Genomic DNA, 22,719 nt, shown 5'->3' on the forward strand with positions numbered 1-22,719 from the left:
GGTTGTTGTAGCCTCATATGACAGTGATGTTCCACACACACACACCTGTCATGAACTGTGCGAATCGAACAGCCGGTCTAAACCTTCCCACATTGACACAGAATTTTGTATATACTGGTTTTCCTAAGCCCCAAATCATCTCTCACAGATCCAAGTAATGCCCTAATCTTGGAACATGGGTGAAACACACTCCTAATGTTAAAATTCTTCAAAATTCTTCCAGTCTTAAATGATATGCCTCTAGCATAAGGAATGAAGGCCACTGATCTATGCTTATCTTCATGCACCTCTGGTGATGGTGCAAACTCCATGGCCCGACCAATCTGCTTCTCAGAGTGTCCTTAAAAACTGCCATCAAATGTGCAAGTTCTTGGGTTAAACTGTCTGCATCGGAAATGGGATATGCTCTGCGTACCAAAGCCCTAAGGATGCCACTGTATTGGTATGATGGGTGACAACTATTAGAATGCATCGGCTTTTGGTGAACACTATGTCCCAAGGTTCCATCTGGTTTTTTGTAAACCATAACATCCAAAAATGGAAGCATCCTATCGCTTTCAACTTCCATGGTAAATTTAATGCTGAGATGAAGACAGTAGAAGTGGTCCAAAAGTCATGCCCATGTGGCCAGATGAAAAAGGTATCATCCACATATCTCCTGAAGCATGTTGATTGCAAAGCCAAAGTCCTCAGAGCCATATCCTTGAAGTCCTCCATAAATAAGTTGTCAACTGTGGGTGATAAAGGATGACCCATAGCCACTCCATCATTCTGTTTAAAAATATTGTCATTAAATAAAAAATACATGGATGTCAGCATGTGAGAACAAAGCTTCAGCAAGTCGGAAGTTCCATGCGGCTTTTCGCGGATGATGCTGTAGTATACAGAGAAGTTGCAGCATTAGAAAATTGCAGCAAAATGCAGGGAGATATGCAGCGGATAGGCACTTGGTGCAGGGAGTGGCAACTGACCCTTAACATAGACAAATGTAATGTATTGCGGATACATAGAAAGAAGGATCCTTTATTGTATTATTATATGATAGCAGAACAAACACTGGTAGCAGTTACTTCTGTAAAATATCTGGGAGTATGCATACAGAACGATTTGAAGTGGAATGACCATATAAAATTAATTGTTGGTAAGGCGGGTACCAGGATGAAAGTCATTGGGAGAGTCCTTAGAAAATGTAGTCCATCAACAAAGGAGGTGGTTTATAAAACACTCATTCAACCTATACTTGAGTATTGCTAATCAGTGTGGGATCCATACCAGGTCGGGTTGACCGAGCAGATAGAGAAGATCCAAAGAAGAGCATGTGTTTCATCACAGGGTTATTTGGTAAGTGTGATAGCATTACAGAGATGTTTAGCAAACTCAAGTGGCAGACTCTGCAAGAGAGGCACTCTGCATCGCGATGTAACTTGCTGTCCAGGTTTCGAGAGGGTGCGTTTCTGGATGAGGTATCGAATGTATTGCTTCCCCCTACTTACACCTCCTGAGGAGATCACAAATGTAAAATTAGAGGGATTCGAGCATGCATGGAAGCTTTCCAGTAGTCGTTCTTCCTGCGAACCATACGTGACTGGAACAGAAAAGGGAGGTAATGACAGTGGCACGTATAGTGCCCTCCGCCACACGAGCTTACGGAGTATAAATGCAGATGTAGATGTCTTCATCCAGCGGAGTTGATTTTGGGACCTGGCAGCAAACTTGAAGAGACTGTCAAGACATTACGCCGGGAAAGCTTATGAAGTCACAGTAATGTACGAGGGTCACTCAATAATTAATGAGACAAATTGGTCTGGAGAAAAAGCGTTTATTTTTACAAAACAATACTTTTTCTACTTTTCAACATAATCCCCTTGAACATTTATGCACTTGTTCCAACAGACTACAAGCTTTTTTATTCCAGCTGCAAAGAACTCTTCATTTTGATGTTTGAACGAATTTCCCACAAACTTTTTCACATACTCATCCTGGAACCTCTTCCCACATAATGCCTCCTTCAGTGCACCAAACAAATGTAAATCACTAGATGCTAAATCAGGACTGTAGGCGGGATGAGGCAGAACTTCCCAGCCCATTTTGTTGATGGTTTCATGGGTTAGTTGAGCAATATGAGGACATGCATTTTCTTGGTGGAGAATCACACCTCTCCACTGAGATCCACACTGTCTCTCTCTCATGGTGGCTTCACCTTGTTTAAAAGCAAATCTGGGTAGCATTGGCTGTTCATTATACTCTGCTCTTCAAGATAACAAAAAACTGGACCTTAAGTATCCCAAAACACTGTCAACATGACTTTTCCTGTTGATACTTAGGTTTTGAATTTTTTCTTGACAGGTGAATTGGTTTGCTTCCACTCAATGGCTCATAATAGCAAACCCAGGTTTCATCAAAAGTTAAATTTTGTTGAGGAAGTGCTCACCTTGTCTTTCATAATGTTCCTTTAGCTCTGTGCACGCTCTCGACCTTGTTTCCTTGTGAAGCTGTGTCAACTCCTTTGTGACCCATCTTGCACATGTTTGCAGTACTTCAGCTTGTTACAGATAATGTTATGAACTGTACCGGTACTAACTTGAACCTTAGCAACTATCTTTTCCACAGTTGCAAGGTGATCGGCACGAATAATGTCATCAATTTGACTTTCAAGTGAGGGAGTTGAAACAGAAACTGGTCAGCCAGAACGGTGTTTGTCAGTCACTGAGTCATGACCATTTTTGAACTGCTCTACCCAACTTTTAAAAATTTGCATGATTCATACAACCTTCACCATAACCTTTAGGCATTCTACAGTATATATTCATTACTGGTTTCTTGTCTTCAGCAAGTAAAAAAAGAATAACAGAATGTTGTTCAACTAATCTGGAGTTTCAAGTGGACTCGCCATCTTGAAATGTATTTTTGAGGTTATAAACAAAACAATCTTGATATGTCAGCTTATCAGAGTTAATCCCAGTGATGACAACTTAAAGCCATAAAAGTACCAAACATGCCTTACTAACAGTTTTTTCCGCAGACCAATTTGTCTCTTTAATTATTGAATGACCCTCATATTTGCTGAAACAGGGTTGCATCAACTCCCATGATCCTTTAGTGTATCTCCAACTGTAGTCTCGAACTTCTGGATGAAGATTTGCTTGTATCGCTTACTCACTGCAAGATCTGATGACTTATGCTATAGCACTGCTATCAAGAATAAACGAAGATTACAGTTTTGCATCCCATTAAACAATATCAGACCAGTAAACAAAGAGATGAGACCTCTTTCTTAACAATTCCATCATGAGGTGCATGTAGGTAATTTAGAACATTTCCTGTAGTGTAGCTGGAATGACACCACCTTCTCTAAACAGTAAACAATCAGCTATTAACATATATTTTAATTTGTACTCAGTATGTACTAAGCCTTTCCCTACCTCTCTAAATGCCTGTTTTTCATCTCTCTTGAACTGCCTTCCCCCCCCCCCCCCTCCCCCCCCCCCCCACACACACACACACAGAAATTACTTGGCTGAAATTAAAGTGAAAAAGAAAATTAACAAAAGTTCCCACATGATTAATGCATGATATATTGGTTATGATTTATTTGGATGTGATTTTTGTGAGATGCTTATGATTGATTATTAATTTACAATGATATACATGTAAATAATCAAAGAACTTTTTTGTGCCCATGCAAGTGCTAAGGCATCTTTGTAAAACTTAGAACACTGTAGTTCAGTAATGGTTAATGTGAATGCTGTCAGGCACATTCAGCAGCCTTTAAGTGGTTGTGGCAAAACAGCAGCCAGTCGCACAAAACATCCAACTGTTACTAGTAACAGAAGAAGTGCAGGATCAAAAAGAATCAAAATTCATGCAGAAATGTGTTTTTAATGTCATTGCTCCTTGCAGGCTCTTTTGCAGTTACTGTCCATGTAGAAGGTTGTGTAAAAAGTGCATCTTCCTTCTTGTTGCTAAATCTGAAATGATTGAATTGTTATATGTAGCCATGCCTAAGAACTTTGTAATTCTTCTTTTGTTACTAAGTTCACCACATTCTGAATTGCTTCAATATGCTCATCCAATTTTTCTGTGTTACTGGAATCTGTTTTTTTGGCTTAAAAATTTTTCCATCTACATCTAGATAGATACTCCGCAAGCCACTGTGTAGTGCATGGTGGAGGGTACTGTGCACCACTGTGAATCATTTCCTTTCCTGTTCCTCTCACAAATGGAGCAAGGGAAAAAAAATTCAGTCCTTATGCAAAATGAACAATGATAGCAGAAAAATCCTTCTTCTGTCAGCTGCCAAAGCCAGTTCTCTAAATTTCCCCAACAGCATTTCACATAAACATCATCATCTTCCTGCCAGGGATTCCCATTTGAGTGTACGGAGCATCTCTGTACTACTAGAGGGTTGATGGGACCTGCCAGTAATAAATCTAGCAACATGTCTCTGAATTGCTTCGATGTCTTTCTTTAATCCTTTCTGGTGGCAATCCTAAACACACAAGCAGTAAGTAGTCAAGTCTGTGTTGCAGTAGTGTTCTGTACATGGTTTCCTTGATCAGCTACACTTTCCTAAAATACTTCCAATAAATCAAAGTCAACTGTTCATGTTCCCTACTACCATCCTTATGGGCTCATTCCATTTCATATCAATTTGCAACATTACACCTAGATATTTAATTGAAATGACTGTATCAAGCAGCACACTACTAATACTGTATTCAACCATCAAAGGATAGTTTTTCTTACTCATCTGCATTACACTTTTTTTCATTTAGAGCAAGCTGTCATTTACCACACAAACTAGAAACTTTGTCTAGCTCATCTTACATCCTCCTCCTATCACTCAGTGGCACTGCCTTCACATACACCACAGCATCATCAGCGAACAGCCACAGATTACTCCTCACCCTCTCCATCTGATCATTTATGTGTATAAAGAGTAAGAGCAGTACTATCACACTTCCCTGGGACTTTCCTGATGACACCCCTGTCTCTGATGAACACTTACCATTGGAGAAACATACTGGGTTGTTTTTCTTAAGATATCTTTAAGCCACTTACATATCTGGGGTCCTATTCCACATGCTCAAATCTTCATTAATATCTGCAGGGGGACACTGTATCAAAGTTTTCCAGAAATCTAGGAATATGAAAACTGTCTGTTGTCCTTCATCCACAGTTCACTGAATAAAATGTGAGAAAAGGGGTAGCCGAGTTTCACATGAGCAATGATTTCTAAATCAGTGATGATTTATGGACAGAAGCTTTTCTGTCTCAAGGAAATGTATTATATTTGAGCTCAGAATATTAAGAATCTGCAGCAACTGATGTGGAGGAAGTCACTCTGCAAGTCTTTGGGTCCTTTCTTCTTTTGCACTTCTATACAGGCATCACCTGCATGTAGTTTCACCTACATATAATAATAATAATAATAATTATTATTATTATTATTATTATTATTATTATTATTGTTATTATTATTATTATTATTATTTCTTTACTTTCTCAGACGTTAAGTCTGGTTAAAAATGCAAAGTGACACGGACCTTGATCAAGCGTCATTTCCTTTTAACTGTACGGTATGTGTTATATTGCATTTAGGAACTTTCGGGTAATTGAACATGTATCAATAATTACTGATTTCTGTAGTTGTATATATAAGTTTGGGTGTAGCTGTATTGCGTTGATGTACTGGTGGATATTGTGTGGTATGACTCCTGTAGTTGATAGTATAATTGGTATAATGTCAACTTTATCCTGATGCCACATGTCCTTGACTTCCTCAGCCAGTTTGATGTATTTTTCAATTTTTTCTCCTGTTTTCTTTTGTATATTTGTTGTATTGGGTATGGATATTTCGATTAGTTGTGTTAATTTCTTCTTTTTATTGGTGAGTATGGTGTCAGGTTTGTTATGTGGTGTTGTTTTATCTGTTATAATGGTCCTGTTCCAGTATAATTTGTATTCATCATTCTCCAGTACATTTTGTGGTGCATACTTGTATGTGGGAACATGTTGTTTTATTAGTTTATGTTGTATGGCAAGTTGTTGGTGTATTATTTTTGCTACATTCTCATGTCTTCTGTGGTATTCTGTATTTGCTAGTATTGTACATCCGCTTGTGATGTGATCTACTGTTTCTTTTTGTTGTTTGCAAAGTCTGCATTTATCTGTTGTAGTATTGGGGTCTTTAATAATATGCTTGCTGTAATATCTGGTGTTTATTGTTTGATCCTGTATTGCAATCATGAATCCTTCCATCTCACTGTATATATTGCCTTTTCGTAGCCATGTGTTGGATGTGTCTTGATCGATGTGTGGCTGTGTTAGATGATACGGGTGCTTGCCATGTAGTGTTTTCTTTTTCCAATTTACTTTCTTCGTATCTGTTGATGTTATGTGATCTAAAGGGTTGTAGAAGTGGTTATGAAATTGCAGTGGTGTAGCCGATGTATTTATATGAGTGACTGCTTTGTGTATTTTGCTAGTTTCTGCGCATTCTAGAAAGAATTTTCTTAAATTGTCTACCTGTCCATAATGCAGGTTTTTTATGTCGATAAATCCCCTTCCTCCTTCCTTCCTGCTTATTGTGAATCTTTCTGTTGCTGAATGTATGTGATGTATTCTATATTTGTGGCATTGTGATCGTGTAAGTGTATTGAGTGCTTCTAGGTCTGTGTTACTCCATTACACTACTCCAAATGAGTAGGCCAATATTGGTATAGCATAAGTATTTATAGCTTTTACCTTGTTTCTTGCTGTCAATTCTGTTTTCAGTATTTTTGTTAGTCTTTGTCTATGTTTTTCTTTTAGTTCTTCTTTAATATTTGTATTATCTATGCCTATTTTTTGTCTGTATCCTAGATATTTATAGGCATCTGTTTTTTCCATTGCTTCTATGCAGTCGCTGTGGTTATCCATTATGTAATCTTCTTGTTTAGTGTGTTTTCCCTTGACTATGCTATTTTTCTTACATTTGTCTGTTCCAAAAGCCATATTTATATCATTGCTGAAAACTTCTGTTATCTTAAGTAATTGGTTGAGTTGTTGATTTGTTGCTGCCAGTAGTTTTAGATCATCCATGTATAGCAAATGTGTGATTTTGTGTGGGTATGTTCCAGTAATATTGTATCCATAATTTGTATTATTTAGCATTTTGGATAGTGGGTTCAGAGCAAGGCAGAACCAGAAAGGACTTAATGAGTCTCCTTGGTATATTCCATGCTTAATCTGTATTGGCTGTGATGTGATGATATTTCAATTTATTTGGATATTAAGTGTGGTTTTCCAATTTTTCATTACTATGTTTAGGAACTGTATCAATTTAGGATTTACTTTGTATATTTCCAATATTTGTAGTAACCATGAGTGGGGTACACTATCAAAAGCTTTTTGGTAATCAATGTATGTGTAGTGTAGCGACCTTTGTTTAGTTTTAGCTTGATATGTCACCTCTGCATCTAGTATCAGTTGCTCTTTACATCCTCGTGCTCCTTTGCAACAGCCTTTTTGTTCTTCATTTATAATTTTGTTCTGTGTTGTATGTGTCAATAATTTCTGTGTAATGACTGAAGTTAACACTTTGTATATTGTTGGTAGGCATGTTATGGGGCGATATTTAGCTGGGTTTGCTGTGTCTGCTTGATCTTTAGGTTTCAGATAAGTTATTCCATGTGTAAGTGTATCAGGGAATGTGTATGGGTCTGCAATGTAACTGTTAAATAATTTAGTTAGATGTGAATGTGTTGAGGTGAACTTCTTTAGCCAGAAATTTGCTATTTTATCTTTTCCAGGGGCTTTCCAATTGTGAGTAGAATTAATTGCTTGGGTGACTTCATGTTGCAAAATTTTTACTTCAGGCATTTGTGGTATCAACTTGTATGTGCCTGTTTCTGCTTGTATCCACCGTGCATGCCTGTTATGTTGTACCGGGTTTGACCATATGTTGCTCCAGAAGTGTTCCATTTCTGTTATGTTTGGTGGATTGTCTATTTTAATGTGTGTGTTATGTATTGTCTGGTAAAATTTCTTTTGGTTTGTGTTGAATGTTTGGTTTTGTTTCCTTCTATTTTCACTTTTTTTGTATCTTCTAAGTCATTTGGCCAATGCTTGTAATTTCTGCTTCTTTTCATCTAATTGCTCTATCGCTTCTTGTTGTGAGATTTTACCTAACCTTTTTCATTTTTTTTCTAACATTTCATTTCTTATAAATTGTGTTAGCTGTCCGATGTCTTTTCTCAGTTTTTCTATTATGATCTGTAGCCTGTGTTGCCATGCTGGCTTTGTGGGTTTCTTCTGTGTGTTGATTGGTTCTGATCTCTGCCTAGTGTCTATATTTAGTGTAGTGAGTGCTCCTATATAAACCAGTAGTTGTAACTCTTCCATAGTTGTGTTTTCATTTATTTTGTTGTGTATGATTGTGTTGATAGTTTTTATTGTTGTTTCGACTTGTGGGTTATTTGGCGGTCTATGCAAGAATGGTCTAATGTCTGTATTTGTGTCTTTGTATTCTATATATGTCAGCTGAAATTTTTCTTCTATATCTAACATGTGTGTCACTTCGTTTTCTATTTGTACTTGTTCTGGTGGCTGTCTTAAGATTTCGTTTTCCTCTGATTGTTTAATTGATGCGTGTTGTTCTTTGTTTGTTTGCCCTGGGATGTTTGAGTCCATTACTGTATTTTCTTCTTCATCTGATTGCACATTATTTTGTTCCAGTATTTGTTGTACTTGTTGTTTGATGTTTTCTAATTCTGACTGGGGTATCCTGTTATTTTTCATTATTACACGGATCTGATCAGCTAGTCGTTGTTCTGTTAAAAATTTTAATTCTGGGTATCTGGTAATAAATGTTGTGTATACTTGTGGTCTGTATCCAGTTGTGTTGGTTCCTAGTTTTGTTGCTTGGTAATAACAGAACATGAGGTGTCGATTAACTACATCTGACCATCTCATCCTCTGTCTTTGTTTTCCTTCTAGGGTGGTTGCAGGAAGCATATCCTGCAAAACACCTCTATTTGGATTTAAATCAGTTTCCAGTTGGCTAGCAGTGTTGTTACCATTGTGGGCGGGCATAGGGTTCAAGCGTCGTCCCCGACCATGACGGCGCTTGTCCGAGGCTTCTTTAGTTCTGTCCTGAACCAAGTCATCACACTAAAAGGGGGGTTAGCCCTATTAGTTGTTTGTTCTTTTCGTCGCCTTTTATGACTGGCAGAACATACGGGAGGCCTATTCTTTTCCCGGGCCTCCACGGGATTTATTATTATTATTGTTATTTCTATTTTTCTCAGACCTTAGGTCTGGTTAAAAATGGAAAGTGACACGGACCTTCATCAAGCGTGACTTCCTTTTAACTGTACGGTATATGTTACATTGTATTTAGGAACTTTCGGGTTATTGAACACGTATCAATAATTACGGATTTCTGTAGTTGTATATATACGTTTGGATGTATTATTGTTATTATTATTATTATTATTATTTATATAATTAATCACATCTGCTTGTAGTATCCAAGAAGTCTGAAGAGTTTCCAGGGTATGAATTTCCAGAACACTGTTCAACAATATGTGTGACTGTTGGCCAAAGAAAGCCGCAGGTGCACTCCATAGTGGTGGTCTTTCCCCATCCATATAATAGGTCACTGCGTCTCCCATGGTTGGTTCACTTGAGAATACACTTTGCCCTACAGGGCAGATCAAGTTCGTATGGTTTATTGTTGACTTGGATAAAGCTATAGAGCTCTGATGGAATGTTGCTATACCATTCTTTGGTCCAAGCTCCATGGATATTGAAGTTACGGCCTGTCAGGTTGCTAGGTGCTCTGAAAGGGGAATCTATTGATTCAGGTATCCTCACAAACAGGCAACTGCCAGTTGTTGCAGATTTTCATATATACCCTCCACAGCATACCCTTTCTTCTCAAGTTCGGTGGTGGAACATGGTTTGTGGCATGTAGCCAGAATACTGAAGTGGACTTAACTGTACTAATAACAGTCTGCATTGTTTGATTTACTTGTGCATCTACCAGCTTCATGTGACTGTTGCTTATCCATACAGGACTACAATATTCCGCTGAATAGCAGACAAGGCGAAAGGCAGATGATAATAAGGTCAAAACTGCAAAATCCATGTTGCACCACATAATTTTTTCAGAATATCATTTGTTTACCTCAGTTTATCTGCAGTCTTCTATATGCTGTTTACATGACAGCTTTCTGTCAAGTATAACACCAATGTACCATGGATATTTGATATGGGCTGGGAGATAACCCTCAAAAAATATGCCCAGTTCACAGTTGTCCAGGGTGTTATTCAGATGAAAGCATGTGGATTCAGTTTTCTTAGGGTTTGGTTGAAGTCCCATTTATAAAAACATTGTCCCACTATACTTGGGTCTTTTATTAATATATCTCCATTGACTTCAGTTTGTTTCTGTTGTGTTGCTATCACCCAGGCATCAGTGTAATCAATCTTCCAGGACTGAGTGGCTGGCGTATCTGCAATATGCAAGCAAAATAGTAATGGAATTAGGGCTGGGACTTGAGGCAGGCGTTTGTTAAGGATCTTCTAGTCACTGTTGTCATTGCATATAATTACCTGAAATGACCAGTCAGTCAACATAGTATTAAGAAGTTGTGCTGTTCTTCTGTAGGACATTACATGGAGCAGCTGATAGACAACAGCCTACCTCAACACAGTATCATAAGCTGCAGATACATCAGTACATACAGAAGAGGTATTTAGTTGTTTCTGGAAGCTACCTTACGTGTAAATTATCAATGAACATACTTAGTCCACACAGCTATGGTTTGCCTAAAATCTGTCTTGTTCAACAGGAAACTTTCTAAGTATCCTTTCAAGTAATTTTTCCACCATACTCAGAAGAGCAATAGGAAGGTACTTTTCAGGTTTTTTGTTGAATTTACCTGGTTTTAACATAATTATGATCTTTGCCTGTTTCACATCATAATATGGATGCTGTTTCCAGAATATTGGAGAATAACTGTATACTTAACTGTAGAAAGGTGCAAAATGCCAAATTTATGAACTGAAGTTATTACAAACAAACTGTCTGTATTGCAGTGTTTTAATTATTTATTCCTCAAACCTTTCCATGTTATGAATGAGAGTATCTTATCATATATTAGTGGTGGTTTCATGACACAGTTGTAGTTGTTTGGTGCTGAAGATAATTCGAACAGAATCATTTACGAAAGGTGCTAAGCCCCATCAAATTATTCTAGGTGCTATGTTCTTAGTCACTCTCCACAGATCTGCATATAATATTCTTTATGCTCATTCTTTTCCAGCCTTTAAATCTTTCTCATTTTCATCTGTAATTGAATGGATTGAGGAAATAGGTCCAAAGATAGCAGATTGGATGTTTCTTGCATGTTTCCTTGTTTTGAGCACATTCACCTTAAGGATCCTTGCTATGTCGGTATAACATTCTTTTATTGCTACACATGCTACATCTGTTGATTCATATGTGATGCTGACAGCTTTTGAAATGTCTTGTCTGCCACAGCCTGAATATTAAAAAAATCGTAAGTATTCATAGACATTACTTTGAAAGATTTAATAACCTTTGCTTCATTGACCTTTGCTTAGGTCACTTGGTACAAATGCATTTGTCACCAGCTTCCTTCTCTCTGTCCAAGGCAAACTCAGAGTCACAGGGGAGAAAGCTGTGCCCACTGACAAGAAACAGTTGTTCTATTCATGTGAACAACCCATTTGCCACAAGAAAAAGAAATACCATCATTTGATTCTTGCTTTGTATAGCACAGTTGTCACTCCAAGCATAAGGTTTTTCTTCATTGTTATCCCGGTGTTTAACACTTTCACAATGCATGATGTGATTTCATTTCCACCCCTACCAGCGATCCTCTCATCCCACATGCACATGTAAAGCTGAAGGGTGTCACTTACAGATACTACCAAGTTGTAACAAGATAGCTGTCAGCAATAAAACATCTCAGAGTGCGTTAGTGTGGGCACAAACATCACCTGCTGCATATTAATCGATATGCAGAAAATGTCACTGTCAGGGAACTGAGAAGAACTGATGTTACTCTTCAGAAGGCTCTATGCCATCTCAGCCTTCCTATGGTGAATCTCTAAATGCACGTGTGAGTGCGGTGCACCTGCTTTTGATTCAGTGTTCAGTACGTCACATGTCTTGTAGGTATCTGAAATTACAGTTAAATCAATACAATGAAATGAATACCCTTAGCTGCATACAGGTGTTGATATACGTCAACGGGGCTGTTGAAAATGTGTGCCCCGACCAGGACTCGAAACTGGGATCTTCTACTTACATGGCAGATGCTCTATACATCTGAGCCACCCAGGACACAGAGGATAGTGCGACTGCATGGACTTATCTCTGGCATGCCTCCCGTGAGACCCACATTCCTAACTTATTGTCCTGCACTATATTCGTAGTGCCCCTGCCCATTACACTCATTACTCATGGATTTACCAATTCCCGTAAGAAATTTGGGGACCGTTTGTGCATCTGCACAGAAGATGGTCAAATGGCCAGTGAGCTTTAACTATATGTATATAAAGATGGTATCATTCCTAGATCTGTGGAAGTAAAGGTTGGGAAATTCTTTCAGAAAGACTCTACAATAAAAAGTGGAACTTGTGGTGCTTTCAGGAAACACCTTTTTAAAGAGGGAGTACATTCTTGAAACATTCAGGTCAGGACTGAGGTATTCCTTGCTTCATCTTGCTCAGCTGCAATGGCTAACTTCCTGGGGAAAGCCATTCATGTGCTGTTCTATATACATTTTGTCTTCATCACTGTATTTTGATTGAGTGTGTCTCATTCTGTGGTCAGTGAATGTTCTTTCTCGAAGATTTTTCTTCTTAGTAAATATTTCCAGCCTTTTCTTTTCGACAGCAAAGATATTCATAAAGTCATTTTGCAAACTGCAACAAGATTTCCTGTACCATTTGGAATAGAATACTGAACTGTTCCCTATTGGCGACTTTCAGCAGAATTATCATAGGTTCCATGCCAATGATGCCGTACTGGTGTGACACTAACAAGACCCATCAGGAAGATTCCTTGTGTTGAGTACTCTTGCTTATTAGAATTCAGAAAACAAAACTGCTTTCAATGCCGGTGTCAGCTCACTGCAACTTCATCTACATTTGCGTGGTACCTGAAGGAAAGAACAACAAAATTATTATGTTTTCTATAGAGGACACTTTCTATAGAGCCATGTATGGAAGTGAAACATGGACGATAAATAGTTTGGACAAAAAGAGAATAGAAGCTTTCAAAATGTGGTGCTACAGAAGAATGCTGAAGATTAGATGGGTAGATCACATAACTAATGAGGAAGTATTGAATAGGATTGGGGAGAAGAGAAGTTTGTGGCACAACTTGACCAGAAGAAGGGATCGGTTGGTAGGACATGTTCTGAGGCATCAGGGGATCACCAATTTAGTATTGGAGGGCAGCGTGGAGGGTAAAAATCGTAGAGGGAGACCAAGAGGTGAATACACTAAGCAGATTCAGAAGGATGTAGGTTGCAGTAGGTACTGGGAGAAGCTTGCACAGGATAGAGTAGCATGGAGAGCTGCATCAAACCAGTCTCAGGACTGAAGACCACAACAACAACAACAACAACATAGAGGACACAGGAAATATGTATACATTCAACAGCAATCATTTCTTACATAAATTTCACAGCCCACATACGGTCATCATATATGTACAAAATGATTTAAAGATAACATGTAGGTACAGTCAAAACAAAATAAAAGACTTTTTCCAAAGGAAAACGGATGCACCTGATTACCTCCACAATGCAGGCATCTATCAAGTGTCATGTGGCTGCGGCAAAGTGTATATAGGCAAAACAGGAATAGCTGTTAAAGAACGCATTAAGGAACACACACGGCACATGCGGCTAAAACAAAGTGCAAAAGTGGCAGTAGCGGAACATCACGAGAACTGTGGCGCTGACATCGATTTTAATAACGTACGTGTACTGGCTAAAGAAACAAACATTTGTAGAAGAAAGGTCCGAGAAGTGGTTGAAATTTCTAAGAATGTATCTAATTTCAATAGAGAGGATGGCTATAGGCTTCCGGCATCGTGGCTCCCCGCTATCAAGGAAGTAAATACGGGGCCATGGTGTGTGAGCAGCATAAACAACGCGCTGCAAGTCACTTCGGCAGACAATAATATTTTGGGTAAACATTCCCCCTCTCTTGCTCTGTCCATTTTGAATCTAGCCACTGATGATGTAGGCATTTCAACCAACAACCCTTCTCCAGCATAAGTGTGGAATAGTGCCTTTCTAGCCAATGACGATGGACCACCAATGGTATCCACAGGAGATAAGCTACCAACACCCCTTCTTCTGCATCAGAGTGGGAATATTAGCCTATGACTATGGCCCACCAATGGTAGCCATATGAATTTTAATCAATACTATCACTTCTCCAGCATGAATGCCAGAAAACTCCCCCTTTATAAGTGGACGCGACACTCGTCTCTGTCAGTGTTCCAGCAGTAGTGGACATCAAAAGATCCTGAGGAAGATCCCAGCAGAGGGGTCGAAACGTCGAACATTTTAGAAGAAACATGATGTGGCCTAATAACCCAGAAGATTTTAACTTTAGGTATATAATATTTCATTTATATGACTGTATATGATCATAATATTATACGATGTTTATAAACATACCTTACGAGTTGAAGAGCAGTGGTTCACAAAAAAGGACAGAATAGAAGTCTATGCATACACTTTTCTTGGCATCAAAGTGAGACAAACACAACTGAATGACACATTGCACCATTCTTATGAAATCAGCAGGCAACTTAGCACCATTTCCATCTAGTTGTGGCAAGTGTAACCACTTGGAATTCTCAGTGGATGTGGCACTTTTCATATGTAATCCTCCTTGGTGTCCTGCAACTTTCAAACCGCTTATCACATTTTTCATGAATTTGGCACTTTGAACTTTTCTACAGCTAAGTATCTAATTGAGATAGCCATGTTTTAGCACATTTACCACAATGTGGAAGGAATTCTGAGTATATCTCATCAAAACCTTGAACTTCACCTGATTTAATGTCTTGTAGAGCCATTGGAAAATCTTCAGGAGTGAATGGCAGAGAATATGGGCAATGATGTGTACATCTTGCTATCATTATTCTCTGTTGTCGCATTACTTTTGTGACATAATGTTCAGAAATAGATGGTTCAGATGTTGAGCTGAAGTGATGTGGTTGTTATTGCATGTTGTTCAATTTCCTCCTCCCTTGTCAGAGACTATGCTTTTCTGCTTGATTGTTTGAAGTGTAGTTTTTTCAATAGTGACCAACAGTTTCTCGTGGCACATGGCTCCAAGATTCTGCACCTATTTGTCTGTTGTTTCTCTCTCTCCTGTTGAGAGTATAGCTTATCCATTTCACCTACACAGATGTCCTCAGTAGCCAGTGCTTCCTCCAAAAATTAAATGAAATTTGGTGGTGAAAGTAGGCTATTGTCAATAATGTAGTACACACCAAAACTTGAAGGTCAAACACTTTAATTGCTCTTTCATGATATCTAAATTCTTATTTGTGACCAGTTTTTGCCTCATATACTTCAATTTTGTACAGACAAACGGACAGCCACATATTGCCTTAGGTTGATGCTACACAATATAGTTCGAGTGCAGTAACGTAAAAATGCTAATTATTGAGGAAAGGAAAACATAAAAGATAGAGAGTATCCAACCTGCTATGTCTGAAGAGGTTAACCTCTTATAGTTTCTCACTGACCTCAGATCACTCTGAAATGTACTACTTCCTGTCTGCTCTAGGAATAAACTTCCTGCTGTGATTAACACTGCACTCACAAATGTTTCTTACTATTGGTCAAGAGAGGAATTTGTCCCAAAATGTTATCATGTTTTTCAGTGAATTTGGACCATTTTGCTTTCTGAAAGTGCCCACGTGGGTGGGAAATATAATTTACCATGGAATCTGCATGCTTGCTTCCAGTATTACTGGGTAGCACTGATTGTGTGGAAACCCAAACAGAACTCTTCATGTGGTTTTTAATGGTTGGAGCTTGTCATCTAAAGGGATAAAATGTTGATCAAGATTGTACTCTTCCCTCCATGCAGCATATCTAAATATGGATCAATCCTTGGCATCAAAATTTAGGTGAAAATTGTGTTCTTCTGCTTGTAAAATTAAAGGTTCTCTATTGGAGACGTTGGAGTTTTACTTCCAGCAGTTGCTAGACAATCCTCATGATCTCCTTCCACAACACATCACTATAACTATAGCTCCTGTAGTTATACATAATTTGCAGAAATAAATGTTGTTTTTTTAACATATCATTAAAGGTGACTGCAGTTTCAATTTCACTTACACAGCTATACATATTATAAATTAAAGTCCCCTACCATATTTTTCTGTCAGTACGCGAAGACTAATCTCAGGAATTACTGTAGGAATTTTGATACTTTTCAGTAATAGAAGACTGAATGATGAATTAGGTTTGCATACATAATTTATTACTGTTTCACAATACCAGTTGTCTGGCCATAGTTACTAAGTGCTGGTGGTGGTGGTTAGTGTTTAACGTCCCGTCGACAACGAGGTCATTAGAGACGGAGCGCAAGCTCGGGTTCGGGAAGGATTGGGAAGGAAATCGGCCATGCCCTTTCAAAGGAACCATCCTGGCATTTGCCTGAAACGATTTAGGGAAATCACGGAAAACCTAAATCAGGATGGCCGGAGACGGGATTGAACCGTCGTCCTCCCGAATGCGAGTCCAGTGTGCTAACCACTGCGCCACCTCGCTCGGTACTAACAAGGGAACCTCCCCATCGCACCCCCCTCAGATTTAGTTATAAGTTGGCACGGTGGATAGGCCTTGAAAAACTGAACACAGATCAGTTGAGAAAACAGGAAGAAGTTGTGTGGAACTGTGAAAAAAATAAGCAAAATATACAAACTGAGTAGTTCACGGCAAGATATGCAATATCAAAGACATTAGGAACGCAAGAGCGCTGTGGTCTCGTGGTAACGTGAGCAGCTGCGGAACGAAAGGTCCTTGGTTCAAATCTTCCGTCGAGTGAAAAGTTTAATTTTTTATTTTCAGTTTATGTGACAAACTCTTATGTTTTCATCACTTTTTTGGGAGTGTTTATCACATCCACAAGAAAACCTAAATCGGGCAAGGTAGAAGAATCTTTGTACCCATTCGCCAAATGTACAAGTTAGGTGGGTCGATAACATATTCCTGTCATGTGATGCACATGCCGTCACCAGTGTCGTATAGAATATATCAGACATGTTTTCCTGTGGAGGAATCAGTTGACCTATGACCTTGCGATCAAATGTTTTCGGTTCCCATTGGAGAGGCACATCCTTTCGTCTACTAATCGCACGGTTTTGCGATGCGGTCGCAAAACAAAGACACTAAATTTATTACAGTGAACAGAGACGTCAGTGAACGAACGGACAGATAATAACTATGCAAAAATAAAGAAAGTAAAATTTTCACCCGAGGGAAGACTTGAACCAGGGACCTCTCATTCTGCAGCTGCTCACGCTACCACTGGACCACGCCGCTCCTGAGCTCACACTGTCATGATGTTGCCTATGTGGTCCATGGACTACTCAGTTTGTATATTTTGCTTATTTTTTCACAGTTCCACACAACTTCCTGTTTTCTCAATTGATCTGTGTTCAGTTTATCAAGGCCTATCCACTGTGCCAACTTATAACTAAATCTGACGGGGGTGCGATGGGGAGGTTCCCTTGTAAGTGCTACCTGTGGGAAGTTGGAAAGAACCACTGCTAATATAATATTTAATCTGATTTCCTCTGTGTGTTCCTTCTGCTTTTGTAAACACTCAGTATGAAGCACAGTTCACTTGTACACTGCCTATATGGAATGAGGAAACTGTTACCTGCTTCTTCTATGCTGCTCCTTCTCTGTGGGTTATATGCATGGCAGGAATTGCCGCCACCTCTTCTTTCACTCCCTCAAAGATCAGCTGACTTAAACAGTGCCCACAATACTCACATACTCATACAATGATATCAGAGAAACAATATACAACAAAAGTCATTGTCGTACTGCCAGCAGTTGAGCCTCATTCATGAAAGGAAACAAATATTGTTTTGCAAGATCTTGATAACATTAGTTTATTTGACAGGACAATCACAAATAAAAAAGTTACTCTGTTGTAATGGTGCTATTAGGTTTGCAAATGAAGAGCCCATGGAAAAATGGGCTAAGTGACATTTTGTACATTTATCAGGAGAGGAAATTTAAACTTTTAAGATTACAAAAAAATTGCAGAGGATGTACATTAGAAAAAAGGAACAATTGAAATTATGTGATAAAAAAGGCAATACTTGCAAAGAAAGTGCATCTTTACCACAAGAAAAACATGGTGGGTCCATTCCTTCCCTTCTTTGTGTTGTTGAGCACTGAAAGTTTCTTTTTATTGGAGCCGGGTTTTGGTTCTTTATGTGGTGGACTGGAATGGAAATTTCTTGTGTCTTGGCCACAACTGTTTGGTTCTTGATGCAATAATTTACCAACAGCCATATGTATTGTAGAAATTTATTTTATGAACTTCTTATGTGCTACCAGTTTCGGCATTACATTGATGCCATCTTCAGGCCCCTATACAATGAGTAGAACAAATGCACTATATAAAAAATATAGAACATATTTTAACAATTGTCAGGTATCATGTTAACTATGTAAGTGGCTCAAAAAGACATGTAGTATATCATTAAAACTATATGTAACATTAGGGCAAATATGATTCTGCTTATGTCCTGCTGTTGTTAATAGTTTTCACTGTTTTACTCGAATATAGCATGATAGATGAAGATATGTATACCCCGTTATTCATAAATCTGTACCACATAGTTGTAATAGGCCATGCAACACATCAAATGTACTACAAACAATCATATGTCCAGTGGAAGAATATTTTTTTAAAAATAATTAACTAATGTAAATAAATAATAAAATAAATTAAAATACAAGAAAATGTGACATAACTATGTCAGAATACATAAGTTACATGTGCATAGCCTAGGTCGTATTATGTGGGGTATGACTATATTCAAGTAAAACAGTGAAAACTATTAACAACAGTATGACATAAGCAGAAGCATATTTGCCCTAATGTTACATATAGTTTTAATGATATTCAATATGTCTTTTTGAGCCACTTTCATAGTTAACATGATAACTGTCAACTGTTAATGTATGTTCTATATTTCAACAATAGTACATTTGTTCTACTCATTGCACAGGAGCCTGAAGATGGCATCAATGTGATGCCGAAAATGGTAGCACATAAGAAGTTCATAAAATAAATTTCTACAATACATACGGCTGTTGGTAAATTAATGCATCAAGAAACACATGCCAGCCATTGTCCCATGGTCCATAATTGATCAACGAAGACAACTGTTTGAATTCCTGAATGTCTGCATAATCATAAGGTATTGGCAGCACCTCTGAAAATATACCCCTAGAACTAGTTATTTGTAAAGTTATCATGATTTACCTTTCAAAAAGATTCACATTATAAAACACTTACCATTATATGCTCTTATAGGCAATAAGAATTTGCCAGGGCCCTGTGGTTGATACTCAGGCTTGACATCTACTTGTATACCACCAGAATGTTCCAAATGTAGTGGTACCCAGGCTCCATCGTAAGTAATCTTATGTTTGAACAGCTTATCTGCCTTCATAACCAGAGCTTCTCTAAGCAATCATGTTTTGAAAGAATATTTTGGTTTGTAACTTGCTTCAGAAAGGTGGTCCAGTTTCATATAGTTTCTTGTTGAACAGCAATGACTTTGTAAGGCCTTGGGTTCACTATTGTGGTTTCAAAAGAATTAACCTTGGTCTTTTGGTAACACAGTAATAACTTCCTTTCTTATCAAACCAAAGTTTTTATCTCATTTCATATAAGAGTCTCTGCTTATTGAAAATACTATTTTGACACCTTCTACTCTCTTAATGGTATGAATGAGATAGTGATAGTATATGAGCATGGTGTCGTTCTTATTCTGTTCTGAGCATGTATCACAGAACATTACAAGAACCCTTACTTTTGGATCAAGGATTTCACTCATGCAAGTGAGTAAAAACTACAAACTTCATTCCCTCCTTAATTCCCTACATCTTCAGTGCAAGTATAAAATATTGCCTCACTGTCATTTGATGAATGTTGAGACAGTAAAATGATAATTCCATGCAAATGAATGAAGACCTTTTGGCAAACAGGAATTTTATTTGTTGTATCACTTTGTTTGATTCTTACATTGCATCATAAACAGCAATCTCTAGCATTGGAATTGTCATGCCTATGCTTCTACAAGCAATTAATGTCAAAGAATTTAAGCTGGTTAAATAGGAAGATTCATCATTTCAGTCACCAAACAAATTGCAGTTCTTGAGAAGGTGTTCTCTTTCATGGGGTTTGACTTGTTTGAAACACTGAAATGATGAGCATTTGCAGTGACTGCCCTAACTCATGAGACAGTGCCCTAAGGCGCCTATAAACATTACTCATTCTCCCATAACTATTTCTCTTTTCAGCTGATTGATTAATAGGTGGCTTCTCACCTTTATCTTGTGACAAACCACACATTTAAAGATCATAAGAGGACTGCACTACTATCACTCTTCAAACTAAACACTGCTACTATAAGGAAACAACACATAAAAATAAACTCAACTGATCACATTTGTAGTTTCAACAATATTACCTAACAGATTATTGCAAACAGTTCAAACTGATCTTGGACTTGCCTCATTCTTTCCATGAGAAGACTGACAGAATGTTTTTTCTGTTACCACTAAAAGTAAAACCCATTGTATCTGTTTGCACTAGAACCTTCTCAAAAATGCACTTTTTAAGTACTATAATATTCTAATTAGAACATGGATTTTTAACAGACATATATTTTATTATTATAAAAATATACTATTTGATATTTAAATTATTTTCAAATTTTGATTGAAGGTAATATAGTTCAAAGCTTTCTGTCTTTAACAACTTTTTAAATAAAATATTTCTAAACAAAACTTGTTATTCTCTCATAACTTGAGAACAGAACAATACAACTGAGCTATATGAAAATTAAACTAAATAACTTTTGTCTATGTAAAAATTATGTGTAATCCCTACTATACCAAAATTGTAATGTTGTGATTTCTCTTCAAATAACATATTTGTAACCAAATTATCTACATTGTTACTCTCAGTATAACTAGGACTAAGTACTGAACAAAAAGTTTCAATCTGAAACATTTTAAATAAAGTTTTTATAATTTTGGAAGTTCATATATCACTCATTTCATATTAAATAAATATTGTAATGGAAAACTACAGTACTGAACAGACAGATATGTCTCTCTTCTTATTTCTAAGTACCTCTTCTGTTCCAAAATAAATTATGAGACGATGGACTTTTTTTAGTACATGCAGCATACAGATTGCACTCTACAATGACCCAAAAGAAGTGCTTCAGTTAGATACAATACATGCTGAATGAATGATTACTTTTATGTGGCTATGTGTATTGCATCTTACGTACATTAGTTTGTATCATGAAATGTCCCAGAGATTAGGTGGAAATGACCATTGTAATAACATTAGAAAAATGGGAGCTCACAAGGAAAGATTTAAGTTTATTTTTTCCACTTGGTATTTGAGAGTGGGAAGGCCAAAAAATTGTATGCAAGTTGTTCTGTGCACTCTCTGCCAAGCACATAAGTGCGAATAGCAGAGTAGTCATGCAAATGTTGATGTAGATAAGTAGTTGAGATAGTTTGTTCCCAGTTTGTTTACATTCTAACTGATGTTGTAGTTTAGAAAAATTTTTGTCCTTTATTTTATATGAAGTACACTTTTTGTTGTTATTACAATAATGTGAATTCCAGAATCAGAACACAAGCAGGTCATAAATAAAGGTAACTGCTCGCCTGTGGTACAGATCAGAAAACTTTCCATTAACTAGCATTCATTTGCAGAGAGTGGCTGCTCTCCATATTTTCTGTTTATTTTTGTTACTACTTACCTACTTATGTGTGATAAAAATGTGTTTTAACAGGCTGCTATTGGTTATCAAAATGATGGTACTCTGGCTTGGAACTGTGGGGGATCACTAATTAGTGAATATTATGTTCTCACTGCAGCCCACTGCACACACTCTGGAAAGTGAGTAAACATTTAGCACTTAATATTTAGTTTTGTATTCTGATAACTATTATTGTTGTTCTGCATATTAGTGAAAGACACAATGGAATGGATGAAAAGTGTTATTATGTACAAAGCCTGTTAGTGTTGGTTATAAATTTAATAAACTTAAACACAATGTCATTAGATACAAAAAAACAGTACATAATTGCCAATGAACAGTGAATACAAAAGTGGAATTACAGTAAGTAGTCAAAATAGAAATTAATTATCTGCACTGAAAGTGCCTGATCTTAATAATAACCATCAAACTTGCAAGACACGCTTTATACACTGTTCATGGAATGACTGTCACAATCCATGCATGCCTCTCAGCTAGCCAAGTTAGATTTCAACATAGCCAACAGCACCCACAGGCATTAGTGTCATGCCTCACATATAAACACACACCCATAACCAGTAGGCATGTCACGTTTTAAATGTGGATGCTTCTAAGCATCTTTA

At 37.6% G+C, this 22,719-nt stretch overlaps 1 protein-coding gene across 2 annotated transcripts in view; it reads left to right on the forward strand.

Annotated features, from left to right (window-relative positions):
• Positions 1-22,719, forward strand: part of LOC124613199 (serine protease snake-like) — a 275,095-nt gene that overhangs the window by 221,781 nt on the left and 30,595 nt on the right. For both annotated transcript variants that reach the window (XM_047141860.1, XM_047141861.1), the window contains exon 5: positions 22,130-22,236. In XM_047141860.1, coding sequence (XP_046997816.1) covers positions 22,130-22,236 — 107 coding nt within the window. The remainder of the gene's footprint in view (positions 1-22,129; positions 22,237-22,719) is intronic.

The sequence above is a fragment of the Schistocerca americana genome, chromosome 4 (genome assembly GCF_021461395.2).
Source record: "Schistocerca americana isolate TAMUIC-IGC-003095 chromosome 4, iqSchAmer2.1, whole genome shotgun sequence".
Lineage (NCBI taxonomy): Eukaryota > Metazoa > Arthropoda > Insecta > Orthoptera > Acrididae > Schistocerca > Schistocerca americana.